This window comes from Chanodichthys erythropterus, chromosome 16, assembly GCF_024489055.1.
Source record: "Chanodichthys erythropterus isolate Z2021 chromosome 16, ASM2448905v1, whole genome shotgun sequence".
Lineage (NCBI taxonomy): Eukaryota > Metazoa > Chordata > Actinopteri > Cypriniformes > Xenocyprididae > Chanodichthys > Chanodichthys erythropterus.
The window spans coordinates 31,562,887-31,588,119 of record NC_090236.1 but is presented as its reverse complement, the minus strand read 5'-3'; the positions used below and the strand labels follow the sequence as shown (position 1 = coordinate 31,588,119).

At 39.5% G+C, this 25,233-nt stretch overlaps 1 protein-coding gene across 2 annotated transcripts; it reads left to right on the top strand.

Moving 5' to 3' along the window:
* The first annotated feature begins 267 nt into the window (after window positions 1–267).
* mrc1b (mannose receptor, C type 1b) lies at window positions 268–25,187 on the top strand. 2 transcript variants are annotated; one of them, XM_067362143.1, is made up of 31 exons: window positions 269–626; window positions 791–1,174; window positions 1,589–1,765; window positions 1,936–2,088; window positions 2,207–2,320; window positions 2,527–2,664; window positions 4,736–4,915; window positions 5,033–5,190; window positions 5,272–5,388; window positions 5,496–5,611; window positions 6,055–6,203; window positions 6,310–6,509; window positions 6,625–6,746; window positions 7,465–7,537; window positions 7,628–7,781; window positions 7,867–7,902; window positions 8,004–8,170; window positions 8,329–8,390; window positions 8,470–8,570; window positions 8,684–8,826; window positions 9,777–9,879; window positions 10,089–10,231; window positions 10,355–10,399; window positions 10,481–10,577; window positions 10,674–10,903; window positions 14,342–14,507; window positions 15,981–16,136; window positions 16,230–16,343; window positions 16,498–16,689; window positions 23,709–23,741; window positions 23,970–25,181. In XM_067362143.1, exons 1-31 carry the CDS (start codon window positions 563–565, stop codon window positions 24,182–24,184), a joined length of 4,302 nt encoding a protein of 1,433 aa, XP_067218244.1. In that variant the 5' UTR covers window positions 269–562; the 3' UTR covers window positions 24,185–25,181. The 2 variants fall into 2 exon arrangements, with proteins under 2 accessions (XP_067218245.1, XP_067218244.1); XM_067362144.1 differs by lacking the exon at window positions 16,498–16,689 and having other exon boundaries at window positions 268–626; window positions 23,970–25,187.
* The last annotated feature ends 46 nt before the right edge of the window (window positions 25,188–25,233 follow it).

Genomic DNA, 25,233 nt, shown 5'->3' with positions numbered 1-25,233 from the left:
ATATGACTACAAGCAAAACAAAATTTTCTTATGTGGTAAATTGCTGTCACCACAAGATTTTGCACAGGATGTGCAGGAACATGAGTACAAGGCATAACAGGAAAGGGGAGCATGCAGATCATAAATTTTAAGTGTAATTCAGTTTTTTTGTACTGCTATTGTTGTGTATGCTGACAGGGCAGAACCATTGCTGGGAAGAGGGAATGTCTCACTGATTTAAGAGGTTTGACTTCATCTAGATGTTTTGTGGGGAATTATATCATTGTATACATCTGTGTTCCTCAAATACCCAAACCAAAGCTGACCAAAAATCAAAATCAAACTGACTAAGACCATTTTCAATTATTGAGAAGATTCCTTCTCCTTTTCCAAAGAAGCCTTGTGACATTAGAGTTTCAACAGTTCTGAAGAAAGAGACGTGACAGGATGTAATTCTGATTGGAACAATCGGACCCATTTAAAGGGCAGGTCTGCATGAGCAGAAGCTGCATTGAGACTCAGCCAAAGAGAGGATGACACTGGAATAAATTCATGAGCAGCAAAGGACATATTTTGGATCAAGATGAAAACAATTACAGTAGTTATTTTGCTTGTATTAGAAGTATCAAACTGCTTTGCAAAGTCAGGTATGTATTTTAATAATGAACAATAATAATCATACATTTTGTTGTTGCAAACAGTATTACTTTTTGTGAAAAAAGCAACTTGTCTTTTTGTGGGTTTTTTTCATTTATGCTAAACTGAATGTGAATAGCTGAACACTGCATCATCTCATCCTGTTTTTGTGCAGGAGGAAACTTTTTAATATATAATGTGGATAATAACAAATGTATGTCAAGCTCCCTGGAACGACTCGTCAACTGTGAACAATTCAGTAACTCACAACAGTACCGTTGGACTTCGAAAAATCGCATTTTGAACATTTTCACAAAGAAATGCCTTGGAGTGGGAAGTAAAGCAGTGGGCAAAACACTGCAGTGGCTGAAATGTGCAGATGACAATGTTTTGCAGAAGTGGGAATGTCGCAGTGATACATTGCTTGGCCTAAAGAATGAGTCTCTGTACCTTGCTGTAAACGGTAACGGTGTGCCAGTGATCTCTGCAGACACTGGAGTAAAGAGCAAATGGACAATTCATGGAACACAGAACAACATTTGCTCTCAGCCTTATGAAGGTATGTGCCTTAATGTCTCTATTGAACTTATTGTCATAAAGTGACAATGCTGTTTTTACCTTTCCATGCAAATGTGTGTTAATCAGTCAGGGAGTAAAATACACGCTGGTGAAATAGAACATTAATTCCCAACCTTTTTTGTCCCCATTAGTAACATATTATGCTGGATACATTTAATGTCATCACTTCTAAACAAATAACAATCCAAACTAGGTGAAGACTCTAGTTGCTTCTCCCTTAAATCAATTCAATTCCCTTTTTGCCAATCTTATTTTATCAGTGCTATTTAATATTTAACTGAATAATTTAAACTAATATCTTTGCTTAAATTAATTAATCATTTTTATAGCGGATCCACCAGCACTATAAAACATGGTTTAAACTACTGATCAACTCTTACATTATTTTTAACAGAGATGTACACCATTGATGGAAATGCATTTGGGCGGCCATGTCAGTTTCCTTTTCTTTATGAGAAAAAATGGTATGCAGATTGTACCACAGATGATGAGCATGATAAACGCCTATGGTGTGCCATTGAGTCTGACTACGGTGTTAATCAGCTCTGGGGCTACTGCCCAACACTTGAAAGTAGGTTTACTTCCCCTCCATTTTATGTTACCTGTACAAGTTGTTACCTGTCCATCATCAAAAAGTAAACTAATAATATATATATATATATTATATTATATATATATATATATATTCTAACAATAAAACATTGGCTTGCATATATTGATGGGTAGTTATGTTTTTTGCAGGTACATATTGGTCCAAACATCCTCTGACAAATGTCTATTACCAAGTGAATGGAAGGTCAGCCCTGACATGGTACCAGGCTAGAAAGAGCTGCCAGCAGCAAGGTGCAGAGCTGCTGAGTGTCTCTGAATCTCATGAACACACCTTTATAGCAGGTACAGTCCCATTAAAGAGACACTCTGATTAGAACTGTTCATCATTACTAATGATGATATGCAGAAATGTCCAAAGAATAAAATGCTAAGAAAAAGTGCTTGTTCTCAATTTGTCTAGGATTAGTTCAGAAGACGTATGGCTCACTATGGACAGGACTGAACAAATTAGATGTGTCGAGTGGATGGCAGTGGAGCAATGGACAGCCTTTACGTTATCTGAAATGGCTCAGTGGTAAGACTGTCTGTCAGTTATAGGATTCAGTCTTGTTGAATCCCTGTCGCTCAATTGATGAGCAGCACACTAGTTTGATTTCTAGGGAACTTGATTCATCATATCCGAGATGTTTTTGGCCTGAATAGCTGAACGAACAAATCAAAATAATCAGCTTTCACTAGTTAACTGAGCATATTAATTGACTGAAATGATCTTTGTTGAAGGTTTCCCAACCACGCAACCAGGCTACAGTTGTGGTGTCCTGAAAAATACTTTTGGTTCTGAATGGTCAAACGAACCTTGTTCGGAAAAACATGGGTACATCTGCCAAAGAGGCCATTCTGTTCCTACCATTCCACCAGGTAGGCTTTCCAACCACTTTTTTTATTCCATATAGCAGTGGTTCTCAAACTGTGGGAGTGGACATTAGTGAGTCGAGATGTGTCAGAATGGTGCTGTGCATGCAAAAACAAACATATAGCATGATCTGTGTAGTGCGACTGACAAATGATTCTTATGAGTCAGTTCTTTTTTTTTAGCGATTTATTCATAAAGGAGTAGCTCTCATATGCTGCTTCCCAATTTGCATATGTTATTATCTGTCCTAACTAGTATTCAAATTTAGAATGAATGTGTCCCAAATTGTAGTATGTTGAAATGAGTATTCCAAAGGTACCCAGATGGTGTACTTTTTCCAGTTAGAATCCGAAGTGCAGATCCTTGCACTCATTAATGTCTAATATTGCCCAACAACCCATTGAACAAGTATTCGACTAGAACTAACGTTACAAACACGAATAAAAAGTGTTTTAAAAAACTTTTTAAGGTTTAGATAAAGGGGTTTGAGTGTTTAAATTGTTAGTTCACCCAAAAATGAAAATTCTGTCATTTATTACTTACCCTCATGCCGTTCCACACCCGTAAGACCTCCGTTAATCTTCGGAACACAAATTAAGATATTTTTGTTGAAATCCGATGGCTCAGTGAGACCTCTATAGGGAGCAATTACATTTCCTCTCTCAAGATCCATAAAGGTACTAAAAACATATTTAAATCGGTTCATGTGAGTACAGTGGTTCAATATTAATATTATAAAGCGACGAGAATATTTTTGGAGTGGCAAAAAAAACAAAATAACGACTTATTTAGTGATGGCCGATTTCAAAACACTGCTTCAGGAAGATTCGGGGCACAATGAATCATTGAATCGAATCTGCTGTTCGGAGTGCCAAGGTCACGTGATTTTAGCCGTTGGCAGTTTGACACGCGATCTGAATCATGATTCGATACACTGATTCATTTGTGCTCCGAATCTTCCTGAAGCAGTGTTTTGAAATCGGCCATCACTAAATAAGTCGTTATTTTGGGGTTTTTTGCCACTCCAAAAATATTCTTGTCGCTTTATAATATTAATATTGAACCACTGTACTCACATGAACTGATTTAAATATGTTTTTAGTACCTTTATGGATCTTGAGAGAGGAAATGTCATTGCTCCCTATCATGGAGGCCTCACGGAGCCATCGGATTTCAACTAAAATATCTTAATATGTGTTCCGAAGATTACGGAAGATCTTACGGGTGTGGAATGGCATGAGGGTAAGTAATAAATGACAGAATTTTCATTTTTTGGGTGAACTAACACTTTAATAATCATCTAACCTGACAAAAAGATCCACATTATATTTCATCTGCAACAGCATTGTGAACTTTTATAAAGATTTGGTCATTTTGGTCATTAACATTTAAATGAGGCATTATGCAAACACATGAGGAGTTCTCCTCATGAAAGACCCACGATTGGCTGATCAACGTGCTACTACATTTCTCTCAGATATGGTAGGAAACTAAATTGAATGTGGAGGATTTTAACTGTGATAAGATGATTGACAGGGCAGTTTAAACGGTAACATACATAACTAAACGACAGAGCAGTCCATTAAATATTCAATTATGATGAAGTAGTATGAATACTATCCTGCTACACACTCAAAAGTATGTACTTTTTCTTCACAAAAAGAGTACATACTTTTAAGACGTAGTATAATTAGATGAATTGGGATGCTGACTTACTAAACTGCAGGTCAATGTACTGTATCTTAAGGCTACTTCAGTATAGGCTATAATACGTTGATAAGGAAAATAAAAATGTTTTCAAATGCATTTATATCTCATACTGTATTACACTTTAAAATGTTTTTGGCATGTCATGAGATTGATTAAACCTCTCAAGATGCAAGAAAAAGTTTGGGAACATTCCCAGACAGCAGCATAGTGTGGCCCAGATCCGGCCCACATCTGGTACATGTGGATTACACGTGGACCAGATGTGGGCCGGATCTGGCCCGACATTATTTTGTTGTCAGGGTTACCATATAGAATAATGGAAGCATTACTGGTGTTGGTAATATGTTATCTTTGGTTTTTGGACAGTGGTAAACACTGGATTTTGCCAAAGCCCCTGGATTCCATATTCAGGCAACTGTTATCTGCTTCATCGCAACAAGCGAACATGGATGGAGGCGCGAAATGTATGTCTGCGGGAAGGAGGAGACCTGCTGAGTATCCTCAACACAGAAGAACAGAGCTTTGCCCTAACACAGCTTGGATACTGTAAGTTTTGATCATTGGCTTTTAACTGGAATGCACTTTTAACAGTGTTGTTGTAGAAAAGCCAGAAGTCACGCCTATATGAGGTTGCTAGTCAATCATCTGCATCACTATTCTCAGTGAGGACAGACGAGCTGTGGATTGGTTTCAATGACCGCAAAACTCAGATGCTGTTTGAGTGGAGTGACCAGTCTAGTGTCCCGTTTGCCTCATGGGAGGTGGGGGAGCCGAGTCACAGTGCTCTTCATGCTGAGGACTGTGTGTTAATGAGAGGAGAGGTAAGAACTTCATATGTGAAAAAGCCTTTACTGAAAACTCATCTAAAATAAACATTTACATAATGACTGTTTCTCCTTTAGGAGGGAAAGTGGGCCGATGATATTTGTGAGAACAAGCATGGATTCATTTGCAAGAAGAAGGCCAGCTCTAAAGCCTCAAATAATGACACAGTTGTCACAAGCCCAGGATGCAAAACGGTATGTATATTTGTATAATAAGAAAGTGACCTAAAATGGTAGAATTAAGTTCTTGGACATCAGGTGGTGAAATGTATCTACTGACAATTGTCTTATTTTGTGAAAAGGGTTGGACCAGGTATGGGTACTACTGCTACATGGCAGGATCTGAGACAAAGACCTTTGATGAAGCAAAACAGATGTGTGAAAAAGCTGATTCTCAACTGGTTGATATTTCCTCCAGGTTAGATTACATGCTTTCTGTCCTTTCTACGTCTGAATTTGTACTACATTGACTTAAACCTTTAAGCAAATTCTGAAATAAAATGACTTTTCTATCACATAATGTATAATTATGTGTTTTTTTGTTTTAAATAATATTTAAAAAACCATGAACAGATGTTAGTGTCATTTTTGGAAGATATTTGAAAGAATGTTTGTAACCAAGCAGATCTCGCCCCCCATTGACTACCATAGTTTTTTTTCCTACTATTGTAGTCAATGGGGGACGAAATCTGCTTGATTACAAACATTCTTCCAAATATCTTCCTTTGTGTTCAGCAGAACAAAGACATTTTTACATGACTTTATGGTGAGTAAATGATGACAAAATTTTTGGGTGAACTATCCCTTTAAGACAGCTATCAAGAGCCATTAATCCTTAATCTGTTCGTTCCCCCCCATTAGAATAGAAAATGCATTTCTGGTCAGTCTAGTAGGAGCACGTCCTGAAAAGTACTTCTGGACTGGATTGTCTAATCAGAAGGATCTGCACACTTTTGAATGGACAAACACCAAGAAAGTCCCATTTACTCATTTCAACACTGGGATGCCAGGTATTATGCCAAAAAACACAATGTCAATGAAATGATAATGTTTCTGATTTCTCATAATTATAGTACTACATTTTAGAAACATTTTCCTTTTAAAAAAAACTGTCAGGAAGAAAACAAGGCTGTGTTGCCATGACGACTGGAATTATTGCTGGGCTTTGGGATGTGCTCAGCTGCTCAAATAAGGAAAAATACATCTGCAAGCAGAGAGCTGAAGGACTAGTTACAACTCCAGCCCCGACAACCCATCCTACCCTCGGCTGTCATGAAGAATGGATGGCACTTGCGTCTAGAGACCTTTGTGTCAAGGTAAAATTAACTTTTTAGCTATTTTCATGTTGAATTTTGAGGAAATTTGTTTTCTAAACATAATCATAGACAGATTGTAGAACATTTCATGACATTATTTCCTTCTTTTTGGCAGTATTTTAATGTACCTTCATTTCAAATGAAGACTTGGGATGAAGCTCTTGACTTCTGCCGAGAGCTTGGTGGGGATCTTCTGAGCATCCATCATGAATCAGATATTCCTTGGAAACAAGGAGGGTAATAACTATCATTCCTTTTGCATAATGATAGCTGATAAATGTCCAGCTAATGGACAAATGTGTTCCACTGGTGTGACAGTACCATATTATTCATAACATATTATTCATAACATATATATATATATATATATATATGAATATATACATAGTATGTATATATTCAGTGTATATATATATTCAATCAAACCAAAATGTACTCAAAAATAGATTTAAAAAAAATGGTAAAATCTGACAAGATTTCAGAGTTAAACTGTCAGAAAAAAATAATCTAAATTATGTCAGATAAAACATGGTCAGGTCAAAATGTCTGAATAATTTTTGGTCCCAAATTTTTATCAGTTTTACTGGTAGTCCACTGTATGAATACTTTTTGGGTATAATATGTCACAGTTTACTTTATTTTGCTATTCATACTTACGTAAATGAACTATAGTGTCCTGCACCCACTAGTAAAAATATATTGAAAATATCAAAAATGTCTGAATAATTTTTGGTTTGACTGTATGTATATATATATATATATACAAATGTTCGATTTGGTAGGGTCTCCGTTAACTTGTATCTTTGTTCAAGTGTTTTTATATTCATCGCCAGCGGTGTACACCACTGAAGGTCATAAATACGGTGGATGTGCAGACAAGTCACATGACTGAAACAGATGAATGCATAAATTTATGATTAAAAAAAGTAAAGAAACTACATGTTTTTTCTTGTAGAGGGTATCCAGCATGGATTGGTTACAGAATGTACGATCCCTCGGTGGGTTATGTTTGGAGTGATGGTTCTTCGGTGAGTTCACAAAGAATGTGTTACGAGACAGTTAATTCTTGATAGAATGCTTTTGATGTCATTGATTTTTCAAAATCTACTGTCTTTTAGTCATCCTATCAAAGCTGGGCCAGTGATGAACCAAACAACTTGAACAACATTGAAAATTGTGTCGAAATGAGAATTTCAATGTGGGACAATGATGGAATGTGGAATGACGTGAACTGTCACGACACAAAGGACTGGTACTGTCAGATTCATAAAGGTACAAAAGTCTAGTTCTTCCATCACTAGATTGGAAAGAAAATTATATTTTCCATTTTTAATTGACAGCTTTGCCTTCTCTTTAGGAAAGACCCCAAAGGAAGTAAATATTACAGGTCCAGGTAAATCTTTTACTTCAAGAAGTCCAGACTCAAACGTCATTTTTTTGGTCACACTGAAGAGAAACTTGAATTTAAGTCATTTCTTCTTTTCTTTATTTAAGTTTATAATGAAACAGAGGATGGCTGGATTATATTCAAAAGTTACCAGTATTATATATCTGTGTACTCATCAATGTCTGTGCATGACTCACGGGCATTCTGTAAGAATGCAAATGCCGATCTTGTGGTTATCAATGATGAGGAAGAGCGGCTGTTTCTCTGGCAGAAGGTATGATGGCTGAGTGATGCTTTCATCAGCTTATTTGTGGTGCATATCACACAAAACTTGTATCAGAGTGATATTTTGAGTATTCTTTATATTCCATTTAATTTACTGACATCCTCAGAACTGTGTCTCACTGAAGTGCTTGTTTCTGTGTGTTGTAGGCTAAGAGGTCACACAATGATGTTATCATCGGTTTGACAGTTGATCTGGATGGGTCTTACCAGTAAGTTTAAAGAATGTAAGTAGCACCTATATTCACTTACAAAAGAACAAATAAACAAATACATTTTTGCTCTTTAAAGGTGGCTGGATGGGTCCCCTGTAGTATTTCAAGCTTGGGAAGCAAATCAGCCGGCCTTTAAAAACAGTGAGGAAAGATGTGTGAAGATGACCACCTCTCAAGGTACATCATATCTTCTGATCTATGAAGACTTTAGCTATATGTGGAATGTTTTATTGACCACTGATTAAATCACTGTTGATACATTTGATAAAGAAGTGTTTTGACTGTTGCAGGACTCTGGGAAACTGTCAACTGTGGTGATGAATATGATTTTGTTTGTAAGCGAAGTGAGTCTCCTCCAGTTAATTCCACGGTGGCCCCTACACGAATGCCAAAAGGAGGCTGTACTCCTGAGTGGAAAAGCTTTGATGGAAAAGTAATTATAAACATATTCTGGAATTATATTATAATGCTATACATTAGAAGTAAATTATAACCTTCAGATTTTACATTTAGACATTTTTGTTCAGTGTTAATGTAGTTGTTAAACGGTTTTGCATCAGCCCAAATCAGAGTACACCGATTAAAGAGTTAGTTCACCCAAAAATGTAATTTCTGTCATTAAGTACTCACCACCATGTCGTTCCAAACCCGTAAGAGCTGCGTTCATCTTCAGAGCGCAAATTAAGATATTTTTGATGAAATCTGAGTTTTTTTATTTTTTATTCTCAGTTGAAAGCAACAAAATTACCAGATTCAGTGTCCAGAAAAGTAGTAAAAACAAGAGTCAATGTGACTACAGTGGTTCAGCCTTAATGTTATGAAGCTACAAGGATACTTTTTGTGTGCAAAAAAACAACAAAAAATAACTTTATCCTCTTCCTTGTCAGTCTGTTGCCCAATACTGAGCCTGCGTTCGGACATAGCAACTGGAAGCGCTTCAATGAAAATAGCATAGCAGAATGACAGGGGAAAGATGAATTTGTTGAATAAAGTTGTTATTATCCACTGTAGCCATGTTGACTATTTTAACAATGTTTTTACTACTTTTGTGGACAATGAATGTGGTAATTTCGTTGCTTTCAATGGAGAATAAAAAAAAAAAACTCTTGGATTTCATCAAAATATCTTAATTTGTGTCCTGAAGATGAACGAAGGTCTTACGGGTTTAGAACAACATGAGGGTGAGTAATTAATGACAGAAATTTAATTTTTGGGTGAACTAACCCTTTAAGCCTTGCTTATAAAAAGTTTTATTTTAAAAAATTGCACTGCTGTAATAGATTTTCCAGTGCAATATTTGTGAAATATCTTGTCATGATTCAAATTTATGACAAGTAATGGTAGAAGAAAATAAATAATGGTCATTTATATAAAACATTACAGTGTTATAACGTGAAGGAAGACATGAAAACATGGAAAGAAGCAAGAGAATACTGCAGAGTGCTTGGTGGAGATCTGTCATCTATTACTAATAGAAAACAACAAGGTAAATTAGAAGAGATTTCAGCACTGCTCAAAATTATGAATGTGTAAATACCTTGTTGTATTCTTTGTATGGATAGATTAAAAATGTCACATTATTCTGAAGTATTGATCTGCTACGTGTTGATTTGGTTTGTTGCAATATGATTGACTTGATCATTATCATATATTGCATGTTTAATGTATTACATCATATTCATCCATCTGCTGCAGCCTTTTTAACCACAATGCTTAGAGATAAAACCACAGACTTCTGGATTGGATTCAGCAATTTGGCAAACGGGAGGTTCAAGTGGACAGATGGGAGTCAAGTTGCGTTCACAGAGTGGGCCAAAGGGGAACCTCAAAACTACAGAGTATGTGCATATTTTTGTCAATTATGAATTTAGGCCGCTTAATGAATGTCAAATTTAACCTGAAGATGTTTTGGCAGGACTATGGGTTGGTTTTTTTCTCTTATTATTGTTTTTCTTTTACAGTGGCATTCATACTATTGGACAAAATATCACTATTCAGAGGAACAGGTACTGTGATAAACTGACTAAAACGGAATAGTATTTCTTTTAGTGATAAAGGCTTCAGCAGCTCTGTTCTGTTTTAAACAGGAATGTACTGTTATGGGCATTGGTTCAGGCACTTTTGGCAAGTGGGTGGCAACTGACTGTAATGATACTCACGGTTTCATCTGCAGTCGTGATGTTGGTGAGTTTAGTCAAACCCTGTAGAGAGACTGATCCTCTGCAAACGTTTATCATTCATAATATTTTGCTTTCATTGTCTCTTTTTTCACATGTTCAGATCCTGGTATTGCCACAGTGCCAACTGAACTTCCTAAAACCTTTGTCAAGCTCGGAAATTCATCTTTTAAATTGATTCAAGAAAACTTAACATGGAGTGAGGCAAACCGTCGCTGTGAGGAGGAGGGGGCTCATCTTGCCAGCATTCGGGACTTGGTAACACAAGCTTACCTGGAGTTGCAGGTCTACAGAGCCCAGCAGCCCATGTGGATTGGTCTCAACAGTGTGAAGGTATGGCTTCAGAGTGAGAAAGGGAAAATCATAGCCTTACAATTTCTAGGAATTCTATGGAAGCCCGTTTCCGCCAAAAAAAAAAAAAAAACGCCACTAAAAAAAGAAAATCTCAGAATTCTGACTTTATAACTCACAATTGCGACTTTATATCTCAGAATTCTGACTTTATATCACGCAATTGCGACTTTATATCTCAGAATTCTGACTTTATATCACGCAATTGCGACTTTATATCTCAGAATTCTGACTTTATATCACGCAATTGCGACTTTATATCTCAGAATTCTGACTTTATATCACGCAACTGCGACTTCATATCTCAGAATTCTGACTTTATAACTCGTAAATACGACTTTATATCTCAGAATTCTGACTTTATAACTCGCAACTGCGACTTCATATCTCAGAATTCTGACTTTATAACTCGTAAATACGACTTTATATCTCAGAATTCTGACTTTATAATTCGTAAATACGACTATATCTCAGAATTCTGACTTTATAGCTCGCAACTGCAACTTTATATCTCAGAATTCTGACTTTATAACTCGTAATAGCGACTTTATATCTCAGAATTCTGACTTTATAACTCGTTATTGCGACTTTATATCTCAGAATTCTGAATTTATAACTCGTAATTGCGTCTTTATATCTCAGAATTCTGACTTTATAACTCGCAATTGCGACTTTATATCTCAGAATTCTGACTTTATAACTCGTTATTGCGACTTTAAATCTCAGAATTCTGACTTTATATCACGCAATTGCGACTTTATATCAGAATTCTGACTTTATATCACGCAATTGCGACTTTATATCTCAGAATTCTGACTTTATAACTCGTTATTGCGACTTTAAATCTCAGAATTCTGACTTTATATCACGCAATTGCGACTTTATATCTCAGAATTTTGACTTTATAACTCGTAATAGCGACTTTATATCTCAGAATTCTGACCTTATAACTCGTAATTGCGACTTTATATCTCAGAATTCTGACTTTATAACTCGTAATTGCGACTTTATATCTCAGAATTCTGACTTTATAACTTGTAATTGCGACTTTATATCTCAGAATTCTGACTTTATATCACGCAATTGCGACTTTATATCTCAGAATTCTGACTTTATATCACGCAATTGCGACTTTATATCTCAGAATTCTGACTTTATAACTCACAATTGCGACTTTATATCTCAGAATTCTGACTTTATATCACGCAATTGCGACTTTATATCTCAAAATTCTGACTTTATAACTCGCAATTGCGACTTTATATCTCAGAATTCTGACTTTATAACTCGCAATTGCGACTTTATATCTCAGAATTCTGACTTTATATCACGCAATTGCAACTTTATGTCTCAGAATTCTGACTTTATATCACCCAATTGCGACTTTATATCTCAGAATTCTGACATATCACGCAATTGTGACTTTATGTCTCAGAATTCTGACTTTATAACTCGTAATTGCGACTTTATATCTCAGAATTCTGACTTTATAACTCGTAATTGCGACTTTATATCTCAGAATTCTGACTTTATAACTTGTAATTGCGACTTTATATCTCAGAATTCTGACTTTATATCACGCAATTGCGACTTTATATCTCCGAATTCTGACTTTATATCACGCAATTGCGACTTTATATCTCCGAATTCTGACTTTATAACTCGTAATTGCGACTTTATATCTCAGAATTCTGACTTTATAACTCACAATTGCGACTTTATATCTCAGAATTCTGACTTTATATCACGCAATTGCGACTTTATATCTCAGAATTCTGACATTATATCACGCAATTGCGACTTTATATCTCAGAATTCTGACATTATATCACGCAATTGCGACTTTATATCTCAGAATTCTGACTTTATAACTCGTAATTGCGACTTTATATCTCAGAATTCTGACTTTATAACTCGCAATTGCGACTTTATATCTCAGAATTCTGACTTTATATCACGCAATTGCGACTTTATATCTCAGAATTCTGACTTTATAACTCGTAATTGCGACTTTATATCTCAGAATTCTGACTTTATATCACGCAATTGCGACTTTATATCTCAAAATTCTGACTTTATAACTCGCAATTGCGACTTTATATCTCAGAATTCTGACTTTATAACTCGCAATTGCGACTTTATATCTCAGAATTCTGACTTTATATCACGCAATTGCGACTTTATATCTCAGAATTCTGACATTATATCACGCAATTGCGACTTTATATCTCAGAATTCTGACTTTATCACTCGTAATTGCGACTTTATATCTCAGAATTCTGACTTTATATCACGCAATTGCGACTTTATATCTCAGAATTCTGACATTATATCACGCAATTGCGACTTTATATCTCAGAATTCTGACATTATATCACGCAATTGCGACTTTATATCTCAGAATTCTGACTTTATAACTCGTAATTGCGACTTTATATCTCAGAATTCTGACTTTATAACTCGCAATTGCGACTTTATATCTCAGAATTCTGACTTTATATCACGCAATTGCGACTTTATATCTCAAAATTCTGACTTTATAACTCGCAATTGCGACTTTATATCTCAGAATTCTGACTTTATAACTCGCAATTGCGACTTTATATCTCAGAATTCTGACTTTATATCACGCAATTGCGACTTTATATCTCAGAATTCTGACATTATATCACGCAATTGCGACTTTATATCTCAGAATTCTGACTTTATCACTCGTAATTGCGACTTTATATCTCAGAATTCTGACTTTATAACTCACAATTGCGACTTTATATCTCAGAATTCTGACTTTATCACACAATTGCGACTTTATATCTCAAAATTCTGACTTTATAACTCGCAATTGTGACTTTATATCTCAGAATTCTGACTTTATAACTCGCAACTGCGACTTTATATCTCAGAATTCTGACTTTATAACTCGTAATTACGACTTTATATCTCAGAATTCTGACTTTATAATTCGCAATTGCGACTTTATGTCTCAGAATTCTGACTTTATAACTCGCAACTGCGACTTTATATCTCAGAATTCTGACTTTATAACTCGTAATTACGACTTTATATCTCAGAATTCTGACTTTATAACTCGTAATTACGACTTACTCAGAATTCTGACTTTATAACTCGCAATTGCGACTTTATATCTCAGAATTCTGACTTTATAACTCACAATTGCGACTTTATATCTCAGAATTCTGACTTTATATCACGCAATTGTGACTTTATATCTCAGAATTCTGACTTTATAACTCGCAATTGTAATTGTAATTGTAATTTTACTTTAAACATTATGTGTGTGTAAATGGCATGTCTGTTTTTCTAAATTAGGCTTTTTAAATGAAAAGTGAACTAGATATCCTACTTCTCTGTATGTGTGATATATTGATGACTCCAACCAATATTTGTATTCATTAACAGTCAAATGGATATTTTCAATGGGTGAATAACTGGGCCATGAAAATAGAGAAATGGGCACCTTCTGAACCACGGCCCAACCACCCTTGTGCATACATGGGAATAAGAGGAGAATGGAGAACGACTCTCTGCAATCAAACCTTCTACGGTATCTGTGAGCAAACAACAGGTGAGATCCAGGTGTGTGTGTGTGGTCCTGGTAAACCCTACGTTACGGGTTTACCAGGCTTGCAAACAAAAACAATCTCTAGCGTTAATTTGGAGGATGGCTTTTCTTGAAAAGAAAACTGGGGAAAATATGAAGACAAGTGTGAGGAGCAAGTGGTGGTTTGTTGTTGTTGTTGGCAACATCAGGTTTTGCGCTCTTATTCATTTTTGATTTGATTGTTGTTGAAGTAACACTGCATTATTGGGCCACAAAACTTCTGACACTGCCAGAATTTCATCTGAGGTAGAATTTGATCGCAGTGGTCATTAATCTGCTGTTGGCAAACATGTCAAACTAACGATCAAAGGAATCTTTTAGGATTCTTCAAATTTGTGCACCCAGCTTTAGTTCTTGTTTCTTTTGTCCCTGTTCATTAGTTGTCATAGTACGTTCCCTTTGTTTCCATATTTACTTATTTGTTAATTAACTCCACCTGTTCCTTGTTTTCTCCCTTCATTTAGTCTATATATATATATATATATATATATATATATATATATATATATACATAGCCCCCATTTTCAGTTGTTTCTTTGTCCGTTCTCTGCAGTGTATAGTTGGTTGTATTTTTCCTGCGTTTCTCCTGTCCTGCGTGTTTGTTGTTTTGATAAAATTGTGAATACAGTGACTTCTGCGATTAGATCCTGCCTCAACTCTCCTTTGCTGCATCCAGCTGTGACATCTTTACCAACCTACACTTCACCCAAAAGGCCTGTAGGTGGCACAAAGACTTAAATTTAACCAACTATGATAACTTCGTTAGATGGTAAATCAATACAAAACATGGTTTTGGTGAGCGCTATGTAATATGTATTCACATTAGATTTTAAAGCAACACAATCCGTTTGCAATAAGACAAACCAGATTCAAATTGCCTGGCAAATTCGTAAAGCAAAGAAAAATCATTTCTAGCTAATCAACATTATGAAAACTGGTAAAACCTTTAGGAACTTCAAAAGATAAAACAGCGAAATTCCTAATATTACTTCCAATATTTCCAAATTATGTTCATTTTCGTAGAGCGGGCCAATATCGTGACGATTATTTAAAATCAATCGAGAGAAGCAGATATCGTTATCGTGATAAAATACGATTAATGGTGCAGCCCTAATTTAATTTAATTTGACTTGACATTTGATATTCAACAGTATCCTTGACATTTATTCAACAGTGCTTTTGATCTGCCTGCATTGACACTATTCTTTAAAAGGAAAAATTATATACCAATGAAGCTGCTTTGACACAATCTGCATTGTAAAAAGCGCTATATAAATGAAGGTGACTTGACTTGACTTGACAGCACCATATTTCAGTGCTCTTGGAACGATACTCATCCACTCATTCCACACTACATGGATAGTGCTTCTTGTAACAGCTGTTCAGTAATCCATCACTTTCTTTTAAGCACACTTTTCCATGTGACATTCTCTCCAGACATTGCCCCATCTCCTCCACCTCAGCTACCTGGACATTGCCCAAAAGAAAACGATGACAGTCCTTTCAGGTGGATACCTTTCAAAGACAGTTGCTATGCTTTTGTGACGGACATGAAACCATGGAGCAGAGCGGTTAGACTCTGTATGACATGGGGTAAGGTTATAGATTGATTTTTAAAAGCTGTTTACCTAATTACATGACAGGTGCAAAGTAACAAAGTTTGCACTTCATTTTCTTTCTCATTAGGAGCATCTCTTGTCAGCATTAGGGATGAAGCGGAAGAGAAGTTTATAGAGGCCAACCTCATGCTCCTAGAAAGTTACAAAGAATTTTGGATTGGACTTTTCCAGACCCAGAAAGGTAATGTGCCAAATATACGCACTCGCATGTAAGAATCTCTTCTGTTCAACTTCTTTCCAGTGCCCAAGTGCCTTCACACAAATATTCAATGAACTCGTCGGAACTAAAAGGGTTGGTTACATATGAACTCACCTTAGATTATCTAATTATGCAGGACACTGGTTGTGGTCAGACAAGACCGTGGTAGATTACACTAACTGGGCATCTACAACCGATTATGAAGAAGACTATGAAGAACGCCACTCTTGGAATCCTGACTGTGCATTAATCTCTACCAAATCTAAAAAATGGAAAATACGACATTGTGAATACACAGTCTTGCCGTTTATTTGCAAAACCCCCAAAGGTATGTATTGTAAAATTTCACAATAGCGTATTTCGTACACATGAGTAGTAGAGAAACGCAGGACTATATCTCAGTAACTAACGTTTTGAGTCAAATGTCCAAAGGCATGATTGCAAGGTATATTATAAAATGATAAACTGTTCTTATAGGATATAAGAAATAAAAGAGGCATTTTTTTACTTTGGTGTTTCATTTGTTATAATTTTTTATTAATTTGTATCATTTGTGTTAGCCTAAACACTGGTTGGATATTTCTTGTGTTTCATAATTTCTTTACTGCTTTAATCTTTCTGAAAAGCCACTAAATACCCTATAATACCTTTCAAATACAAGTATGTTGTGGAAGATGTCATTTCTCTTTTTACTTTAGATGATAAAGGGTTAGTTCACCCAAAAATGAAAATTCTGTCATTTATTACTCACCCTCATGCCGTTCCACACCCGTAAGACCTTCCGTAATCTTCGGAACACAAATTAAGATATTTTAGTTCAAATCCGATGGCTCCGTGAGGCCTAAGTTACATAGGGAGTAATGACACTTCCTCTCTCAAGATCCATAAAGGTACTAAAAACACATCTAAATCAGTTCATGTGCGTACAGTCGTTTAATATTAATATTATAAAGCGACGAGAATATTTTTGGTGCGCCAAAAAAATAAAATAAAATAACGACTTATTTAGTGATGACCGATTTCAAAACAATGCTTCAGGAAGCATCGGAGCACAGTCAATCTGTGTATCGAATCTGCAGTTCGGAGCACCAAAGTCACGTGATTTCAGCCGTTTGGCGGATTTGAACCGCGATCCGATTCATGATTCGACACGCTGATTCATAACGCTACGATGCTTCCTGAAGCAGTGTTTTGAAATCGGTCATCACTAAATAAGTCGTTTTTTTTTGTTTTTTTTTTGGCGCACCAAAAATATTCTCACATGAACTGATTTAGATGTGTTTTTAGTACCTTTATGGATCTTGACAGAGGAAGTGACATTGCTCCCTATGAAGGCCTCACGGAGCCATCGGATTTGAACTAAAATATATTGTAGCGTTCTCAGACAATAATGAGACGTGCTATTGAACAGGGGTGTTTATTCGGGCTGTTGTAGGCCACAACCCACGCCGTACACACCCCGACTTTAACAGAGAACCGCACTTGAAACAGCGAGGCACCCTTCTCCCCCCTTCTACCCGCTTTCCCTCAACACACACACCAGGGGCGGAGTCTCTTCACATATTTAACTTGAACATCCAATAACAGGTAATGCATTTCACAATAACAGTTCCCAACACAAAAATGAATAGAATGCAACATAAGCATTAAACTCCTTGTCATCTGCAACACAATAACATTTAGAACATGCTACACTACCCCCCTCTTACTGAAGTCCTCGACCCCGAGGACAAAGTCTCTAAATTTTACTGGGGTTCTCCTCCTTCTCTTTGGACGCCCCCTGAGAAGCGTTTGAGCTTGACCTTCAGGTACTGATTCTTCTGAGCCCTGCGAACGATCACCCTGAGGGGTGTCGGGTAACAATGTCACTTGCTGGCCACTGCTGGCCATTTCCACTAATTCAGTTACCCCCTCTGACCCCCTTGGAGTCTCAGCATTTTGTGAAGGAAGCACTGGGCTGGGCCGCGGTGTTGCGTTGCCCCTGTAAGGAGCCAGCCTATCCCGATGCAGCACCACTTTGCGCCCCCGAGGAGGCAACTGCACCCGATATACAACCTCCCCCAGCTTTTCCAATATTGGGCATGGTCCCACCCAGTGGCTGTCCAGTTTCGGGCACCTCCCTCTCTTCCTCACTGGGCTGTAAACCCAAACTAGCTCTCCCACCCCAAAGTCACGCCCCCGGGCATACAGGTCATAAGCTCTCTTTTGACGCATCCCAGCAGTCACCAGCTGCCTCCTGGCATATGCATGGGCGGAGTCCAAGCGGTCCTGGAGCTGTCTCGCATATTCGGGTCCCGCAGAAACAGGTGGAGCATCCGGGGGCTGACCAAAGGCCAACTCTGCAGGGGTCCTAATCTCCCTACCCAACATAAGCATGGCCGGAGTGCACGAGGTAGAGTCCTGAATAGCAGAGCGACATGCCATCAAGACCAGCGGCAGATGGGTGTCCCAATCGTGTTGATGAGTGGATGTTAAGATGGACAACTGCTCAGCTAGTGTCCTGTTGAATCGTTCCACGAGCCCGTCGCTTTGAGGGTGGAGTGGGGTGGTGCGGGTCTTGTTGATACCCAACCGCTCACACATGGAAGAGAATACCTTGGACTCGAAGTTTCTACCTTGGTCACTATGGATACTCTGGGGGACCCCAAACCTGCTAAACATGCCCTCCACCAAGGCGTTGGCGACAGTCACAGCCTCCTGGTCGGGTAATGCAAAGGCCTCAGGCCATTTTGTGAAATAATCCATTGCAGTCAAAACAAAGCGATTCCCCTGCGTGGTGCGAGGAAATGGCCCCATGACGTCCACCCCCACCCGCTGCATTGGCTCCCCCACCGGAAACAGCTGTAGCTGGGCCCTAGACTGACCCTGTGGCCCTTTGCGTGCTGTACAAAGATCACAGCGCCTGCAAAAGTCCTCCACATCACGCCTCAGCCGTCCCCAATAGAAGGCCTGACGCAGACGTCGAAGCGTTTTTGTCACCCCAAAATGGCCAGATCCAGCAGAGCCATGCATGGCTGTCAACACTGTATTTTGCATGTAACCAGGAACCACAATTTGCCATCTCCTCTCTCCTGTTGCTGGCACCACCCATGCTCGCTGGAGAACCCCCTCTATTAGCCGCAAACATTTGAACTTGGCCCACAATCCCTTAGTGAATGGGGAGAGGGTTGCTACCTGCTCCCATGGCGGCCGCTGCTGTGCCTCTACCCACAACAACACAGGCCGCAGGTCTGGGTCCTGTCTCTGATTCTCCGCCCATTGAGTGACATCCACCTCTTGTAGCTCCCTGCAGACCAGTTCGGGTCCATCACTTCCGTCCACCTCCTGGCTAAGTTCCAGCTCCCGGGCTTCTCTGCGCTCACAATACTTGCATTCCTGCATACTACATGGCCGTCTCGACAGGGCGTCTGCATTGCCATGTCGTTCCCCTGCACGATGTGTCACAGTGAACTCATAACTCTGCAATTCTTCAAGCCAACGAGCCACCTGGCCCTCTGGCTCCTTGAACGTCATCAGCCACTGTAAGGAGGCATGGTCAGAGCGTATGGTGAAATGCCGACCGCACAGATAGTACTTGAAATGCCTGATGGCGGAGACTGCGGCCAACAGCTCTCGCCGTGTGACACAATACCTCTTTTCAGCTTTGCTGAGCACCTTGCTGAAATATGCCACTACTCTTTCCCCATCTGGGTACACCTGGGACAAGACTGCCCCTATTCCATCCCCACTCGCATCAGTATCCAGGACGAAAGGCAGGTGGGGGTCTGGAGGAGCTAGAATGGGTGCGCACACCAGGGCCTGTTTCAGAGTATCGAAAGCTTTTTGACAGCCCTCGGACCAGGCAAAGCACTGATCTTTCTGCAGGAGCTTGTACAAGGGAGCGGCGATACAGGAAAAGCCCCGTACAAACTTCCTGTAATACGATGCTAAACCCAGGAAGCTTTTTAGCTCTCTTTGGCTCACCGGAACAGGCCACTCCCGCACGGCTGTCACCTTGTCTTCAGCAGTGCCAATTCCCTCACTGCCTATACGATGCCCCAAGAAGGTCACCTCCTTGCTCAACAGCCGGCACTTATTGGGATGTAACTTCAGACCAGCTGCCCTGATTCTTTCCAGCACTGCCCTCAAGGCTGTGACAGCTGAATTAAATGAGCTCCCATGTGCCAGTATGTCATCTAAGAACACCAGACACTGCTGCTGTGGAATGCCTTCTAGTACCCTCTCCATTAAGCGCTCGAATGTGGCAGGGGCATTGCAAAGGCCAAAAGAGAGGACTTTAAATTGCCACAGACCCCTACCCGTGCAGAAAGCCGTATTGGGTCGAGCTTCTGGAGTCAGTGGCACTTGCCAATACCCACTTCTCAAGTCCAATGATGAAAACCAGCAAGAGCCAGCCACAAGATCCAAGCATTCATCTACACGTGGAAGAGGGTACGAGTCTTTCCTTGTCACTGCATTGAGCCTCCTGTAATCAACGCAAAAGCGCCACTCCCCTCCCTTCTTCGGGACCATGACTACTGGGGATGCCCAGGGGCTTTCTGAAGGCTCTATTATACCGGCGCGCTGCATCACCAACGCCTGCTCCGCAGCCTCCTGCCGTCCTAAAGGCATGCGTCTTGGTCGCTGACGTATGGGCGCTGCATCCCCTGTGTCGATATGGTGTTGTACCAGGGAAGTTTGACCCAGGTCCCCTTCATCACAGGCAAAACAATCCTGGAACTCCATTAACAGCTCCCACAACTGTTCTTGTTGCTGCATGTCCAAGCTGCCGGAGCTCTTCTGCATGATCTCCCGCAGAGCCCCCATTGTCTCCCCCTCCCTTCCCAGAGCAGATCCAGGCCGTGTGCACAGTAGCAGGGGCTCTTGCTGGGACACACTGGGTGGCGCTGTGCAGTTTGAGTTGTCCCCGACATCTAAATGACATGCCCAGGAACCAACCGCCCGCCCATCTGCGTGACAAGATCCTGGAGGCCTCATCTTAACCACCTGACCATTGCCGAAACTCAACGTGGCATTAGACAGGTCTAACTGACAGCCATGGTCCCTCAAAAAGTCCAACCCCAAGATACAACTGTCCTGCACATTAGCAATCCACACTGGATGCTGCACGTTCACGCCCCCCACAGTCAATGTCAACAGCCCCTTCCCTTTCATTGGTGCCAGCTCCCCGGTCACTGTGCGGAGCTGAACTGCTGTGTCCTCTAGCTGTGTTCCCTCTGGCACCACCTCAGGACGAACCACCGTCACTGTAGACCCTGTGTCTACTAGGGCGGTGCACTCAACTCCCTCAATACCAATGGGAATATGACAAAAATCTGATATGGCTGTTCTTCCCACTACTACCACCCCAAGTTCATTCGTCCCTTTGTTCATGGTAGGCCTGTCTGCTCTCACTGGCACTGAGCGGGACATGGGCTTGGGGGTCTGCAGCGTCCCGCCTACTGCGCCCCCTTCCTGTTTTCCGAATTCTTAGCTAGCACAGGGCATTCCCTAACCAAGTGCCCCGGCTGGCCACACCCCCAGCAAAGTCGGGTCTGTGTCTGCCGCCTGGGAGAAGGCAATGCCAGCCCACGAATCATCTCTGTAATCTCATCCAGCCATTCAGGTCTTGGTGAAGCCGTTTCACCTCCTCCTGTTGCCCTGATGGTGGGGGAGGGGTCCAGTGCTGACTTCCTTATTGCTGCTTCAACTGCCATTTCCCTCTCCAGCGCCAACTCTAAGGCTTCAGCCAAATCACGTGGGCGTGCCAGCTGTGTATGTATGCGCAGCTCTGCTGGAGAGAGAGCTCTGATGAACTGATCACGAGCCAACTCGCTCTGCACTGATGGTGGAATATGTGCATAAGCTCGCCTTGCTAAAGATTCAATATCGTTGGCCAGAGCTCGCAGCGGTTCACCTGGAATCCTTTGACGGTTGTGCAACTCAGACCGGAGAAGCTCAGATCGGAAACACTGTCCAAAGCGGCGTCTTAATGCACCAACCAATGCACCATAATCAGCTCTTTCACTAGTGTCAAGCAGCAACAAACATGAGAGCGCATCATCCGTTAAGCAAAGAGCGAGCTGAAGGGCTTTCTGTTGCTCTGACCAAGCATATGCATGAGCTAATAGTTCAAATTGGGCATGAAAAGCCTCCCAATCCGATTTGCCAGAGTATTTAGGTGTTTTCATTCCAACCGGCATATTCGACTCATGGGCGCCGCCATTATTGTTTACCTTTTGACCCATCGCATCACGCGAGAACGACGCGCCGGCGTCTGACGTCATGACGTTCGGCAGGGGCGGGTACTGGCGGCTGATGGCGCTCGACAGCGGCGGATAATGGCGGCTTGCTTTCCCGCCCGCGGCGGCGGCGGCTTCACATGGCTCTTTCTTCACAAAACTCGCCTTAAAGTGACTGGGTACAGACGCGGTGTGCACACCAAACATATTTCCTGCCCCAGCATAATCGTCATCTTCCTCCATCTTAATACGAACGGGATTATCCATTCTCACCAGCGGAAGATCAGCTGCTTGGCTCATGCACGCACAGTCAGGACTCAAATCAGACTTTTCCCCCAGCTGTCTGCAATAGTTTTTACTTCTGACACCAGTTGTAGCGTTCTCAGACAATAATGAGACGTGCTATTGAACAGGGGTGTTTATTCGGGCTGTTGTAGGCCACAACCCACGCCGTACACACCCCGACTTTAACAGAGAACCGCACTTGAAACAGCGAGGCACCCTTCTCCCCCCTTCTACCCGCTTTCCCTCAACACACACACCAGGGGCGGAGTCTCTTCACATATTTAACTTGAACATCCAATAACAGGTAATGCATTTCACAATAACAGTTCCCAACACAAAAATGAATAGAATGCAACATAAGCATTAAACTCCTTGTCATCTGCAACACAATAACATTTAGAACATGCTACAATATTAATTTGTGTTCCGAAGATGAATGAAGGTCTTACGGGTGTGGAACGGCATGAGGGTGAGTAATAAATGACAGAATTTTCATTTTTGGGTGAACTAACCCTTTAATATTTCATAAAACTACTTTCTTAAATTGACAGTTTACCCAGTATAGTGTGTCAGTATGACCTGCCAAAATCACAAAAGGTCACTTTATACTGCTATATTTCTCTGGAAAATAAGTGTGGAAATGTTCAATAGCCTAGGAATGTGTATATTCAGAAGTTCACAATAGACAAAAAATAAATAAAATTTAGTCACTGGAGTAAAACTTGACAACTCACCTATATTATTCATATGAACAGATATGCTTATTATGATTGTTTAGAGTAAAAGTGAAATTAAATCAAACATTTTATTACATTATCTGTTTATCCTTTTTTTCCTGCAGTAATAAATTCAATCACTGAGGCCCCATATACAGGTAATATGATGACTTATTTCTAATAGCTTTTCTTGTGCATTTTCTGTCAAGAAATATTCAAAATCTCAAGTTATGTATGTCAAGTCATATACTTAAATATAAGTAAGTTAAATAAGTATAAACTCTCAGATGTTTAACAGCATATGTAGTAAAACTGTAGATAGTTAGACACACTAGATAATTTCTTGTATCATTTTTTTTTTTTTTTTTTTATTGCTGTTTTCACAGGTCCTGAACCTCACAGGGTCAAAACCGGTTTGGCTGTGTTTTTGAGTTTTGCAGTGGTCTGCATATTGGGAGCTCTAGCGTACATTTACTACAGGAGTTCAAAAAGACTGTTATTGCCTACATTTGAAAATCCCATGTATCAAAACACAGAGGGTGCCAATTCAGATAGTAAAGATAACAAAACATTGCTTGGCCACATTGAGATAACTGAATAGACCTGTGTTTTATATTGTCCCAGTACTTGTATATATGTAAGGGATAATGTACAATCAGCCGGTCATAATCATAAAATAAACAATGGCAGGGATCATCGGGTTTATTTTGCGATAATGGCTGTACTTTATCCTGCTTCATACTGTACATGGCTACTCAGCAAATAAATATTGATTTTGGTAGAAATAATTTTTATGTCAGAATAAACGCAGCTATGTAGGAATCAGTTGTCAATTCTGTCAGGACCACTATCGTCAAATATGATTGATAATTGCATAGAGTTTGTATTGGCGGTATGGTTCCATTCTAGGTAAGAACTCCCTGCAAATCAATGCAGCCTAGCATGGATAAGAGCAGGGAGAGCAGCAATACTAAAAAAAGGGTAAACAGAACAGAACCAACATATGCAGATATCATTAATTTCAATAATGTAACATGTATGCATATTCCAAGAATTAGTCTGATTCAGGGGAATCAGAAGGCCAAATTCTGACTGGACGACAAGAGGAGCTGGGGATGGAGGAGGGTAATTAGCTACTGAGAAGTGCGATAGCTGCTGATAATACTGAGGAGCTTATATATGGATGCTGTGATTGGCGTCGTATTTCTATAGGAAGACGTGAGTCACCTGGGATTCAGCTGATGCAAGCTTGACTGACGTGACCTGCCAGAACCGACGCTATGCTTGATTTATATAGTTTAGCAGTCATTATGCAAAAAAACATCTGACTGCAGAATGTTGCAAATGACTAATCAGAATCAAATATTTCAAAGAGTCAACCAACATGAAAGAAAAATGCTGATTTAATATGGCATTGCCATTGTCCTGTATAGTTTCATGTGATGCTCTTTCAAGGCTTTTGTACAAGTTTTCAGAAGTTTTTAAAATGTTTTTCAAGTTGAATAAGAACTGTCTCTAAATAAACTTTAATTTTTACACTGTAATGTATATATCTGTTTTTGAGTGAATATATATATATGTATATATATATATATATATATATGTATATATATTTTTTCTTTCCCCCCCATAATTGTACAGATTTTATAT

What these genes read in the sequence shown, in the direction of transcription:
- mrc1b (XM_067362143.1), top strand. Translation starts at nt 563, where the DNA reads ATGAAAACAATTACAGTAGTTATTTTGCTTGTATTAGAAGTATCAAAC. An exon ending in AAACTGCTTTGCAAAGTCAG is followed by an intron (nt 627 to 790) that starts GTATGTATTTTA and finishes GTTTTTGTGCAG; the next exon opens with GAGGAAACTTTTTAATATAT. An exon ending in GTGTGTTAATGAGAGGAGAG is followed by an intron (nt 5,191 to 5,271) that starts GTAAGAACTTCA and finishes TTTCTCCTTTAG; the next exon opens with GAGGGAAAGTGGGCCGATGA.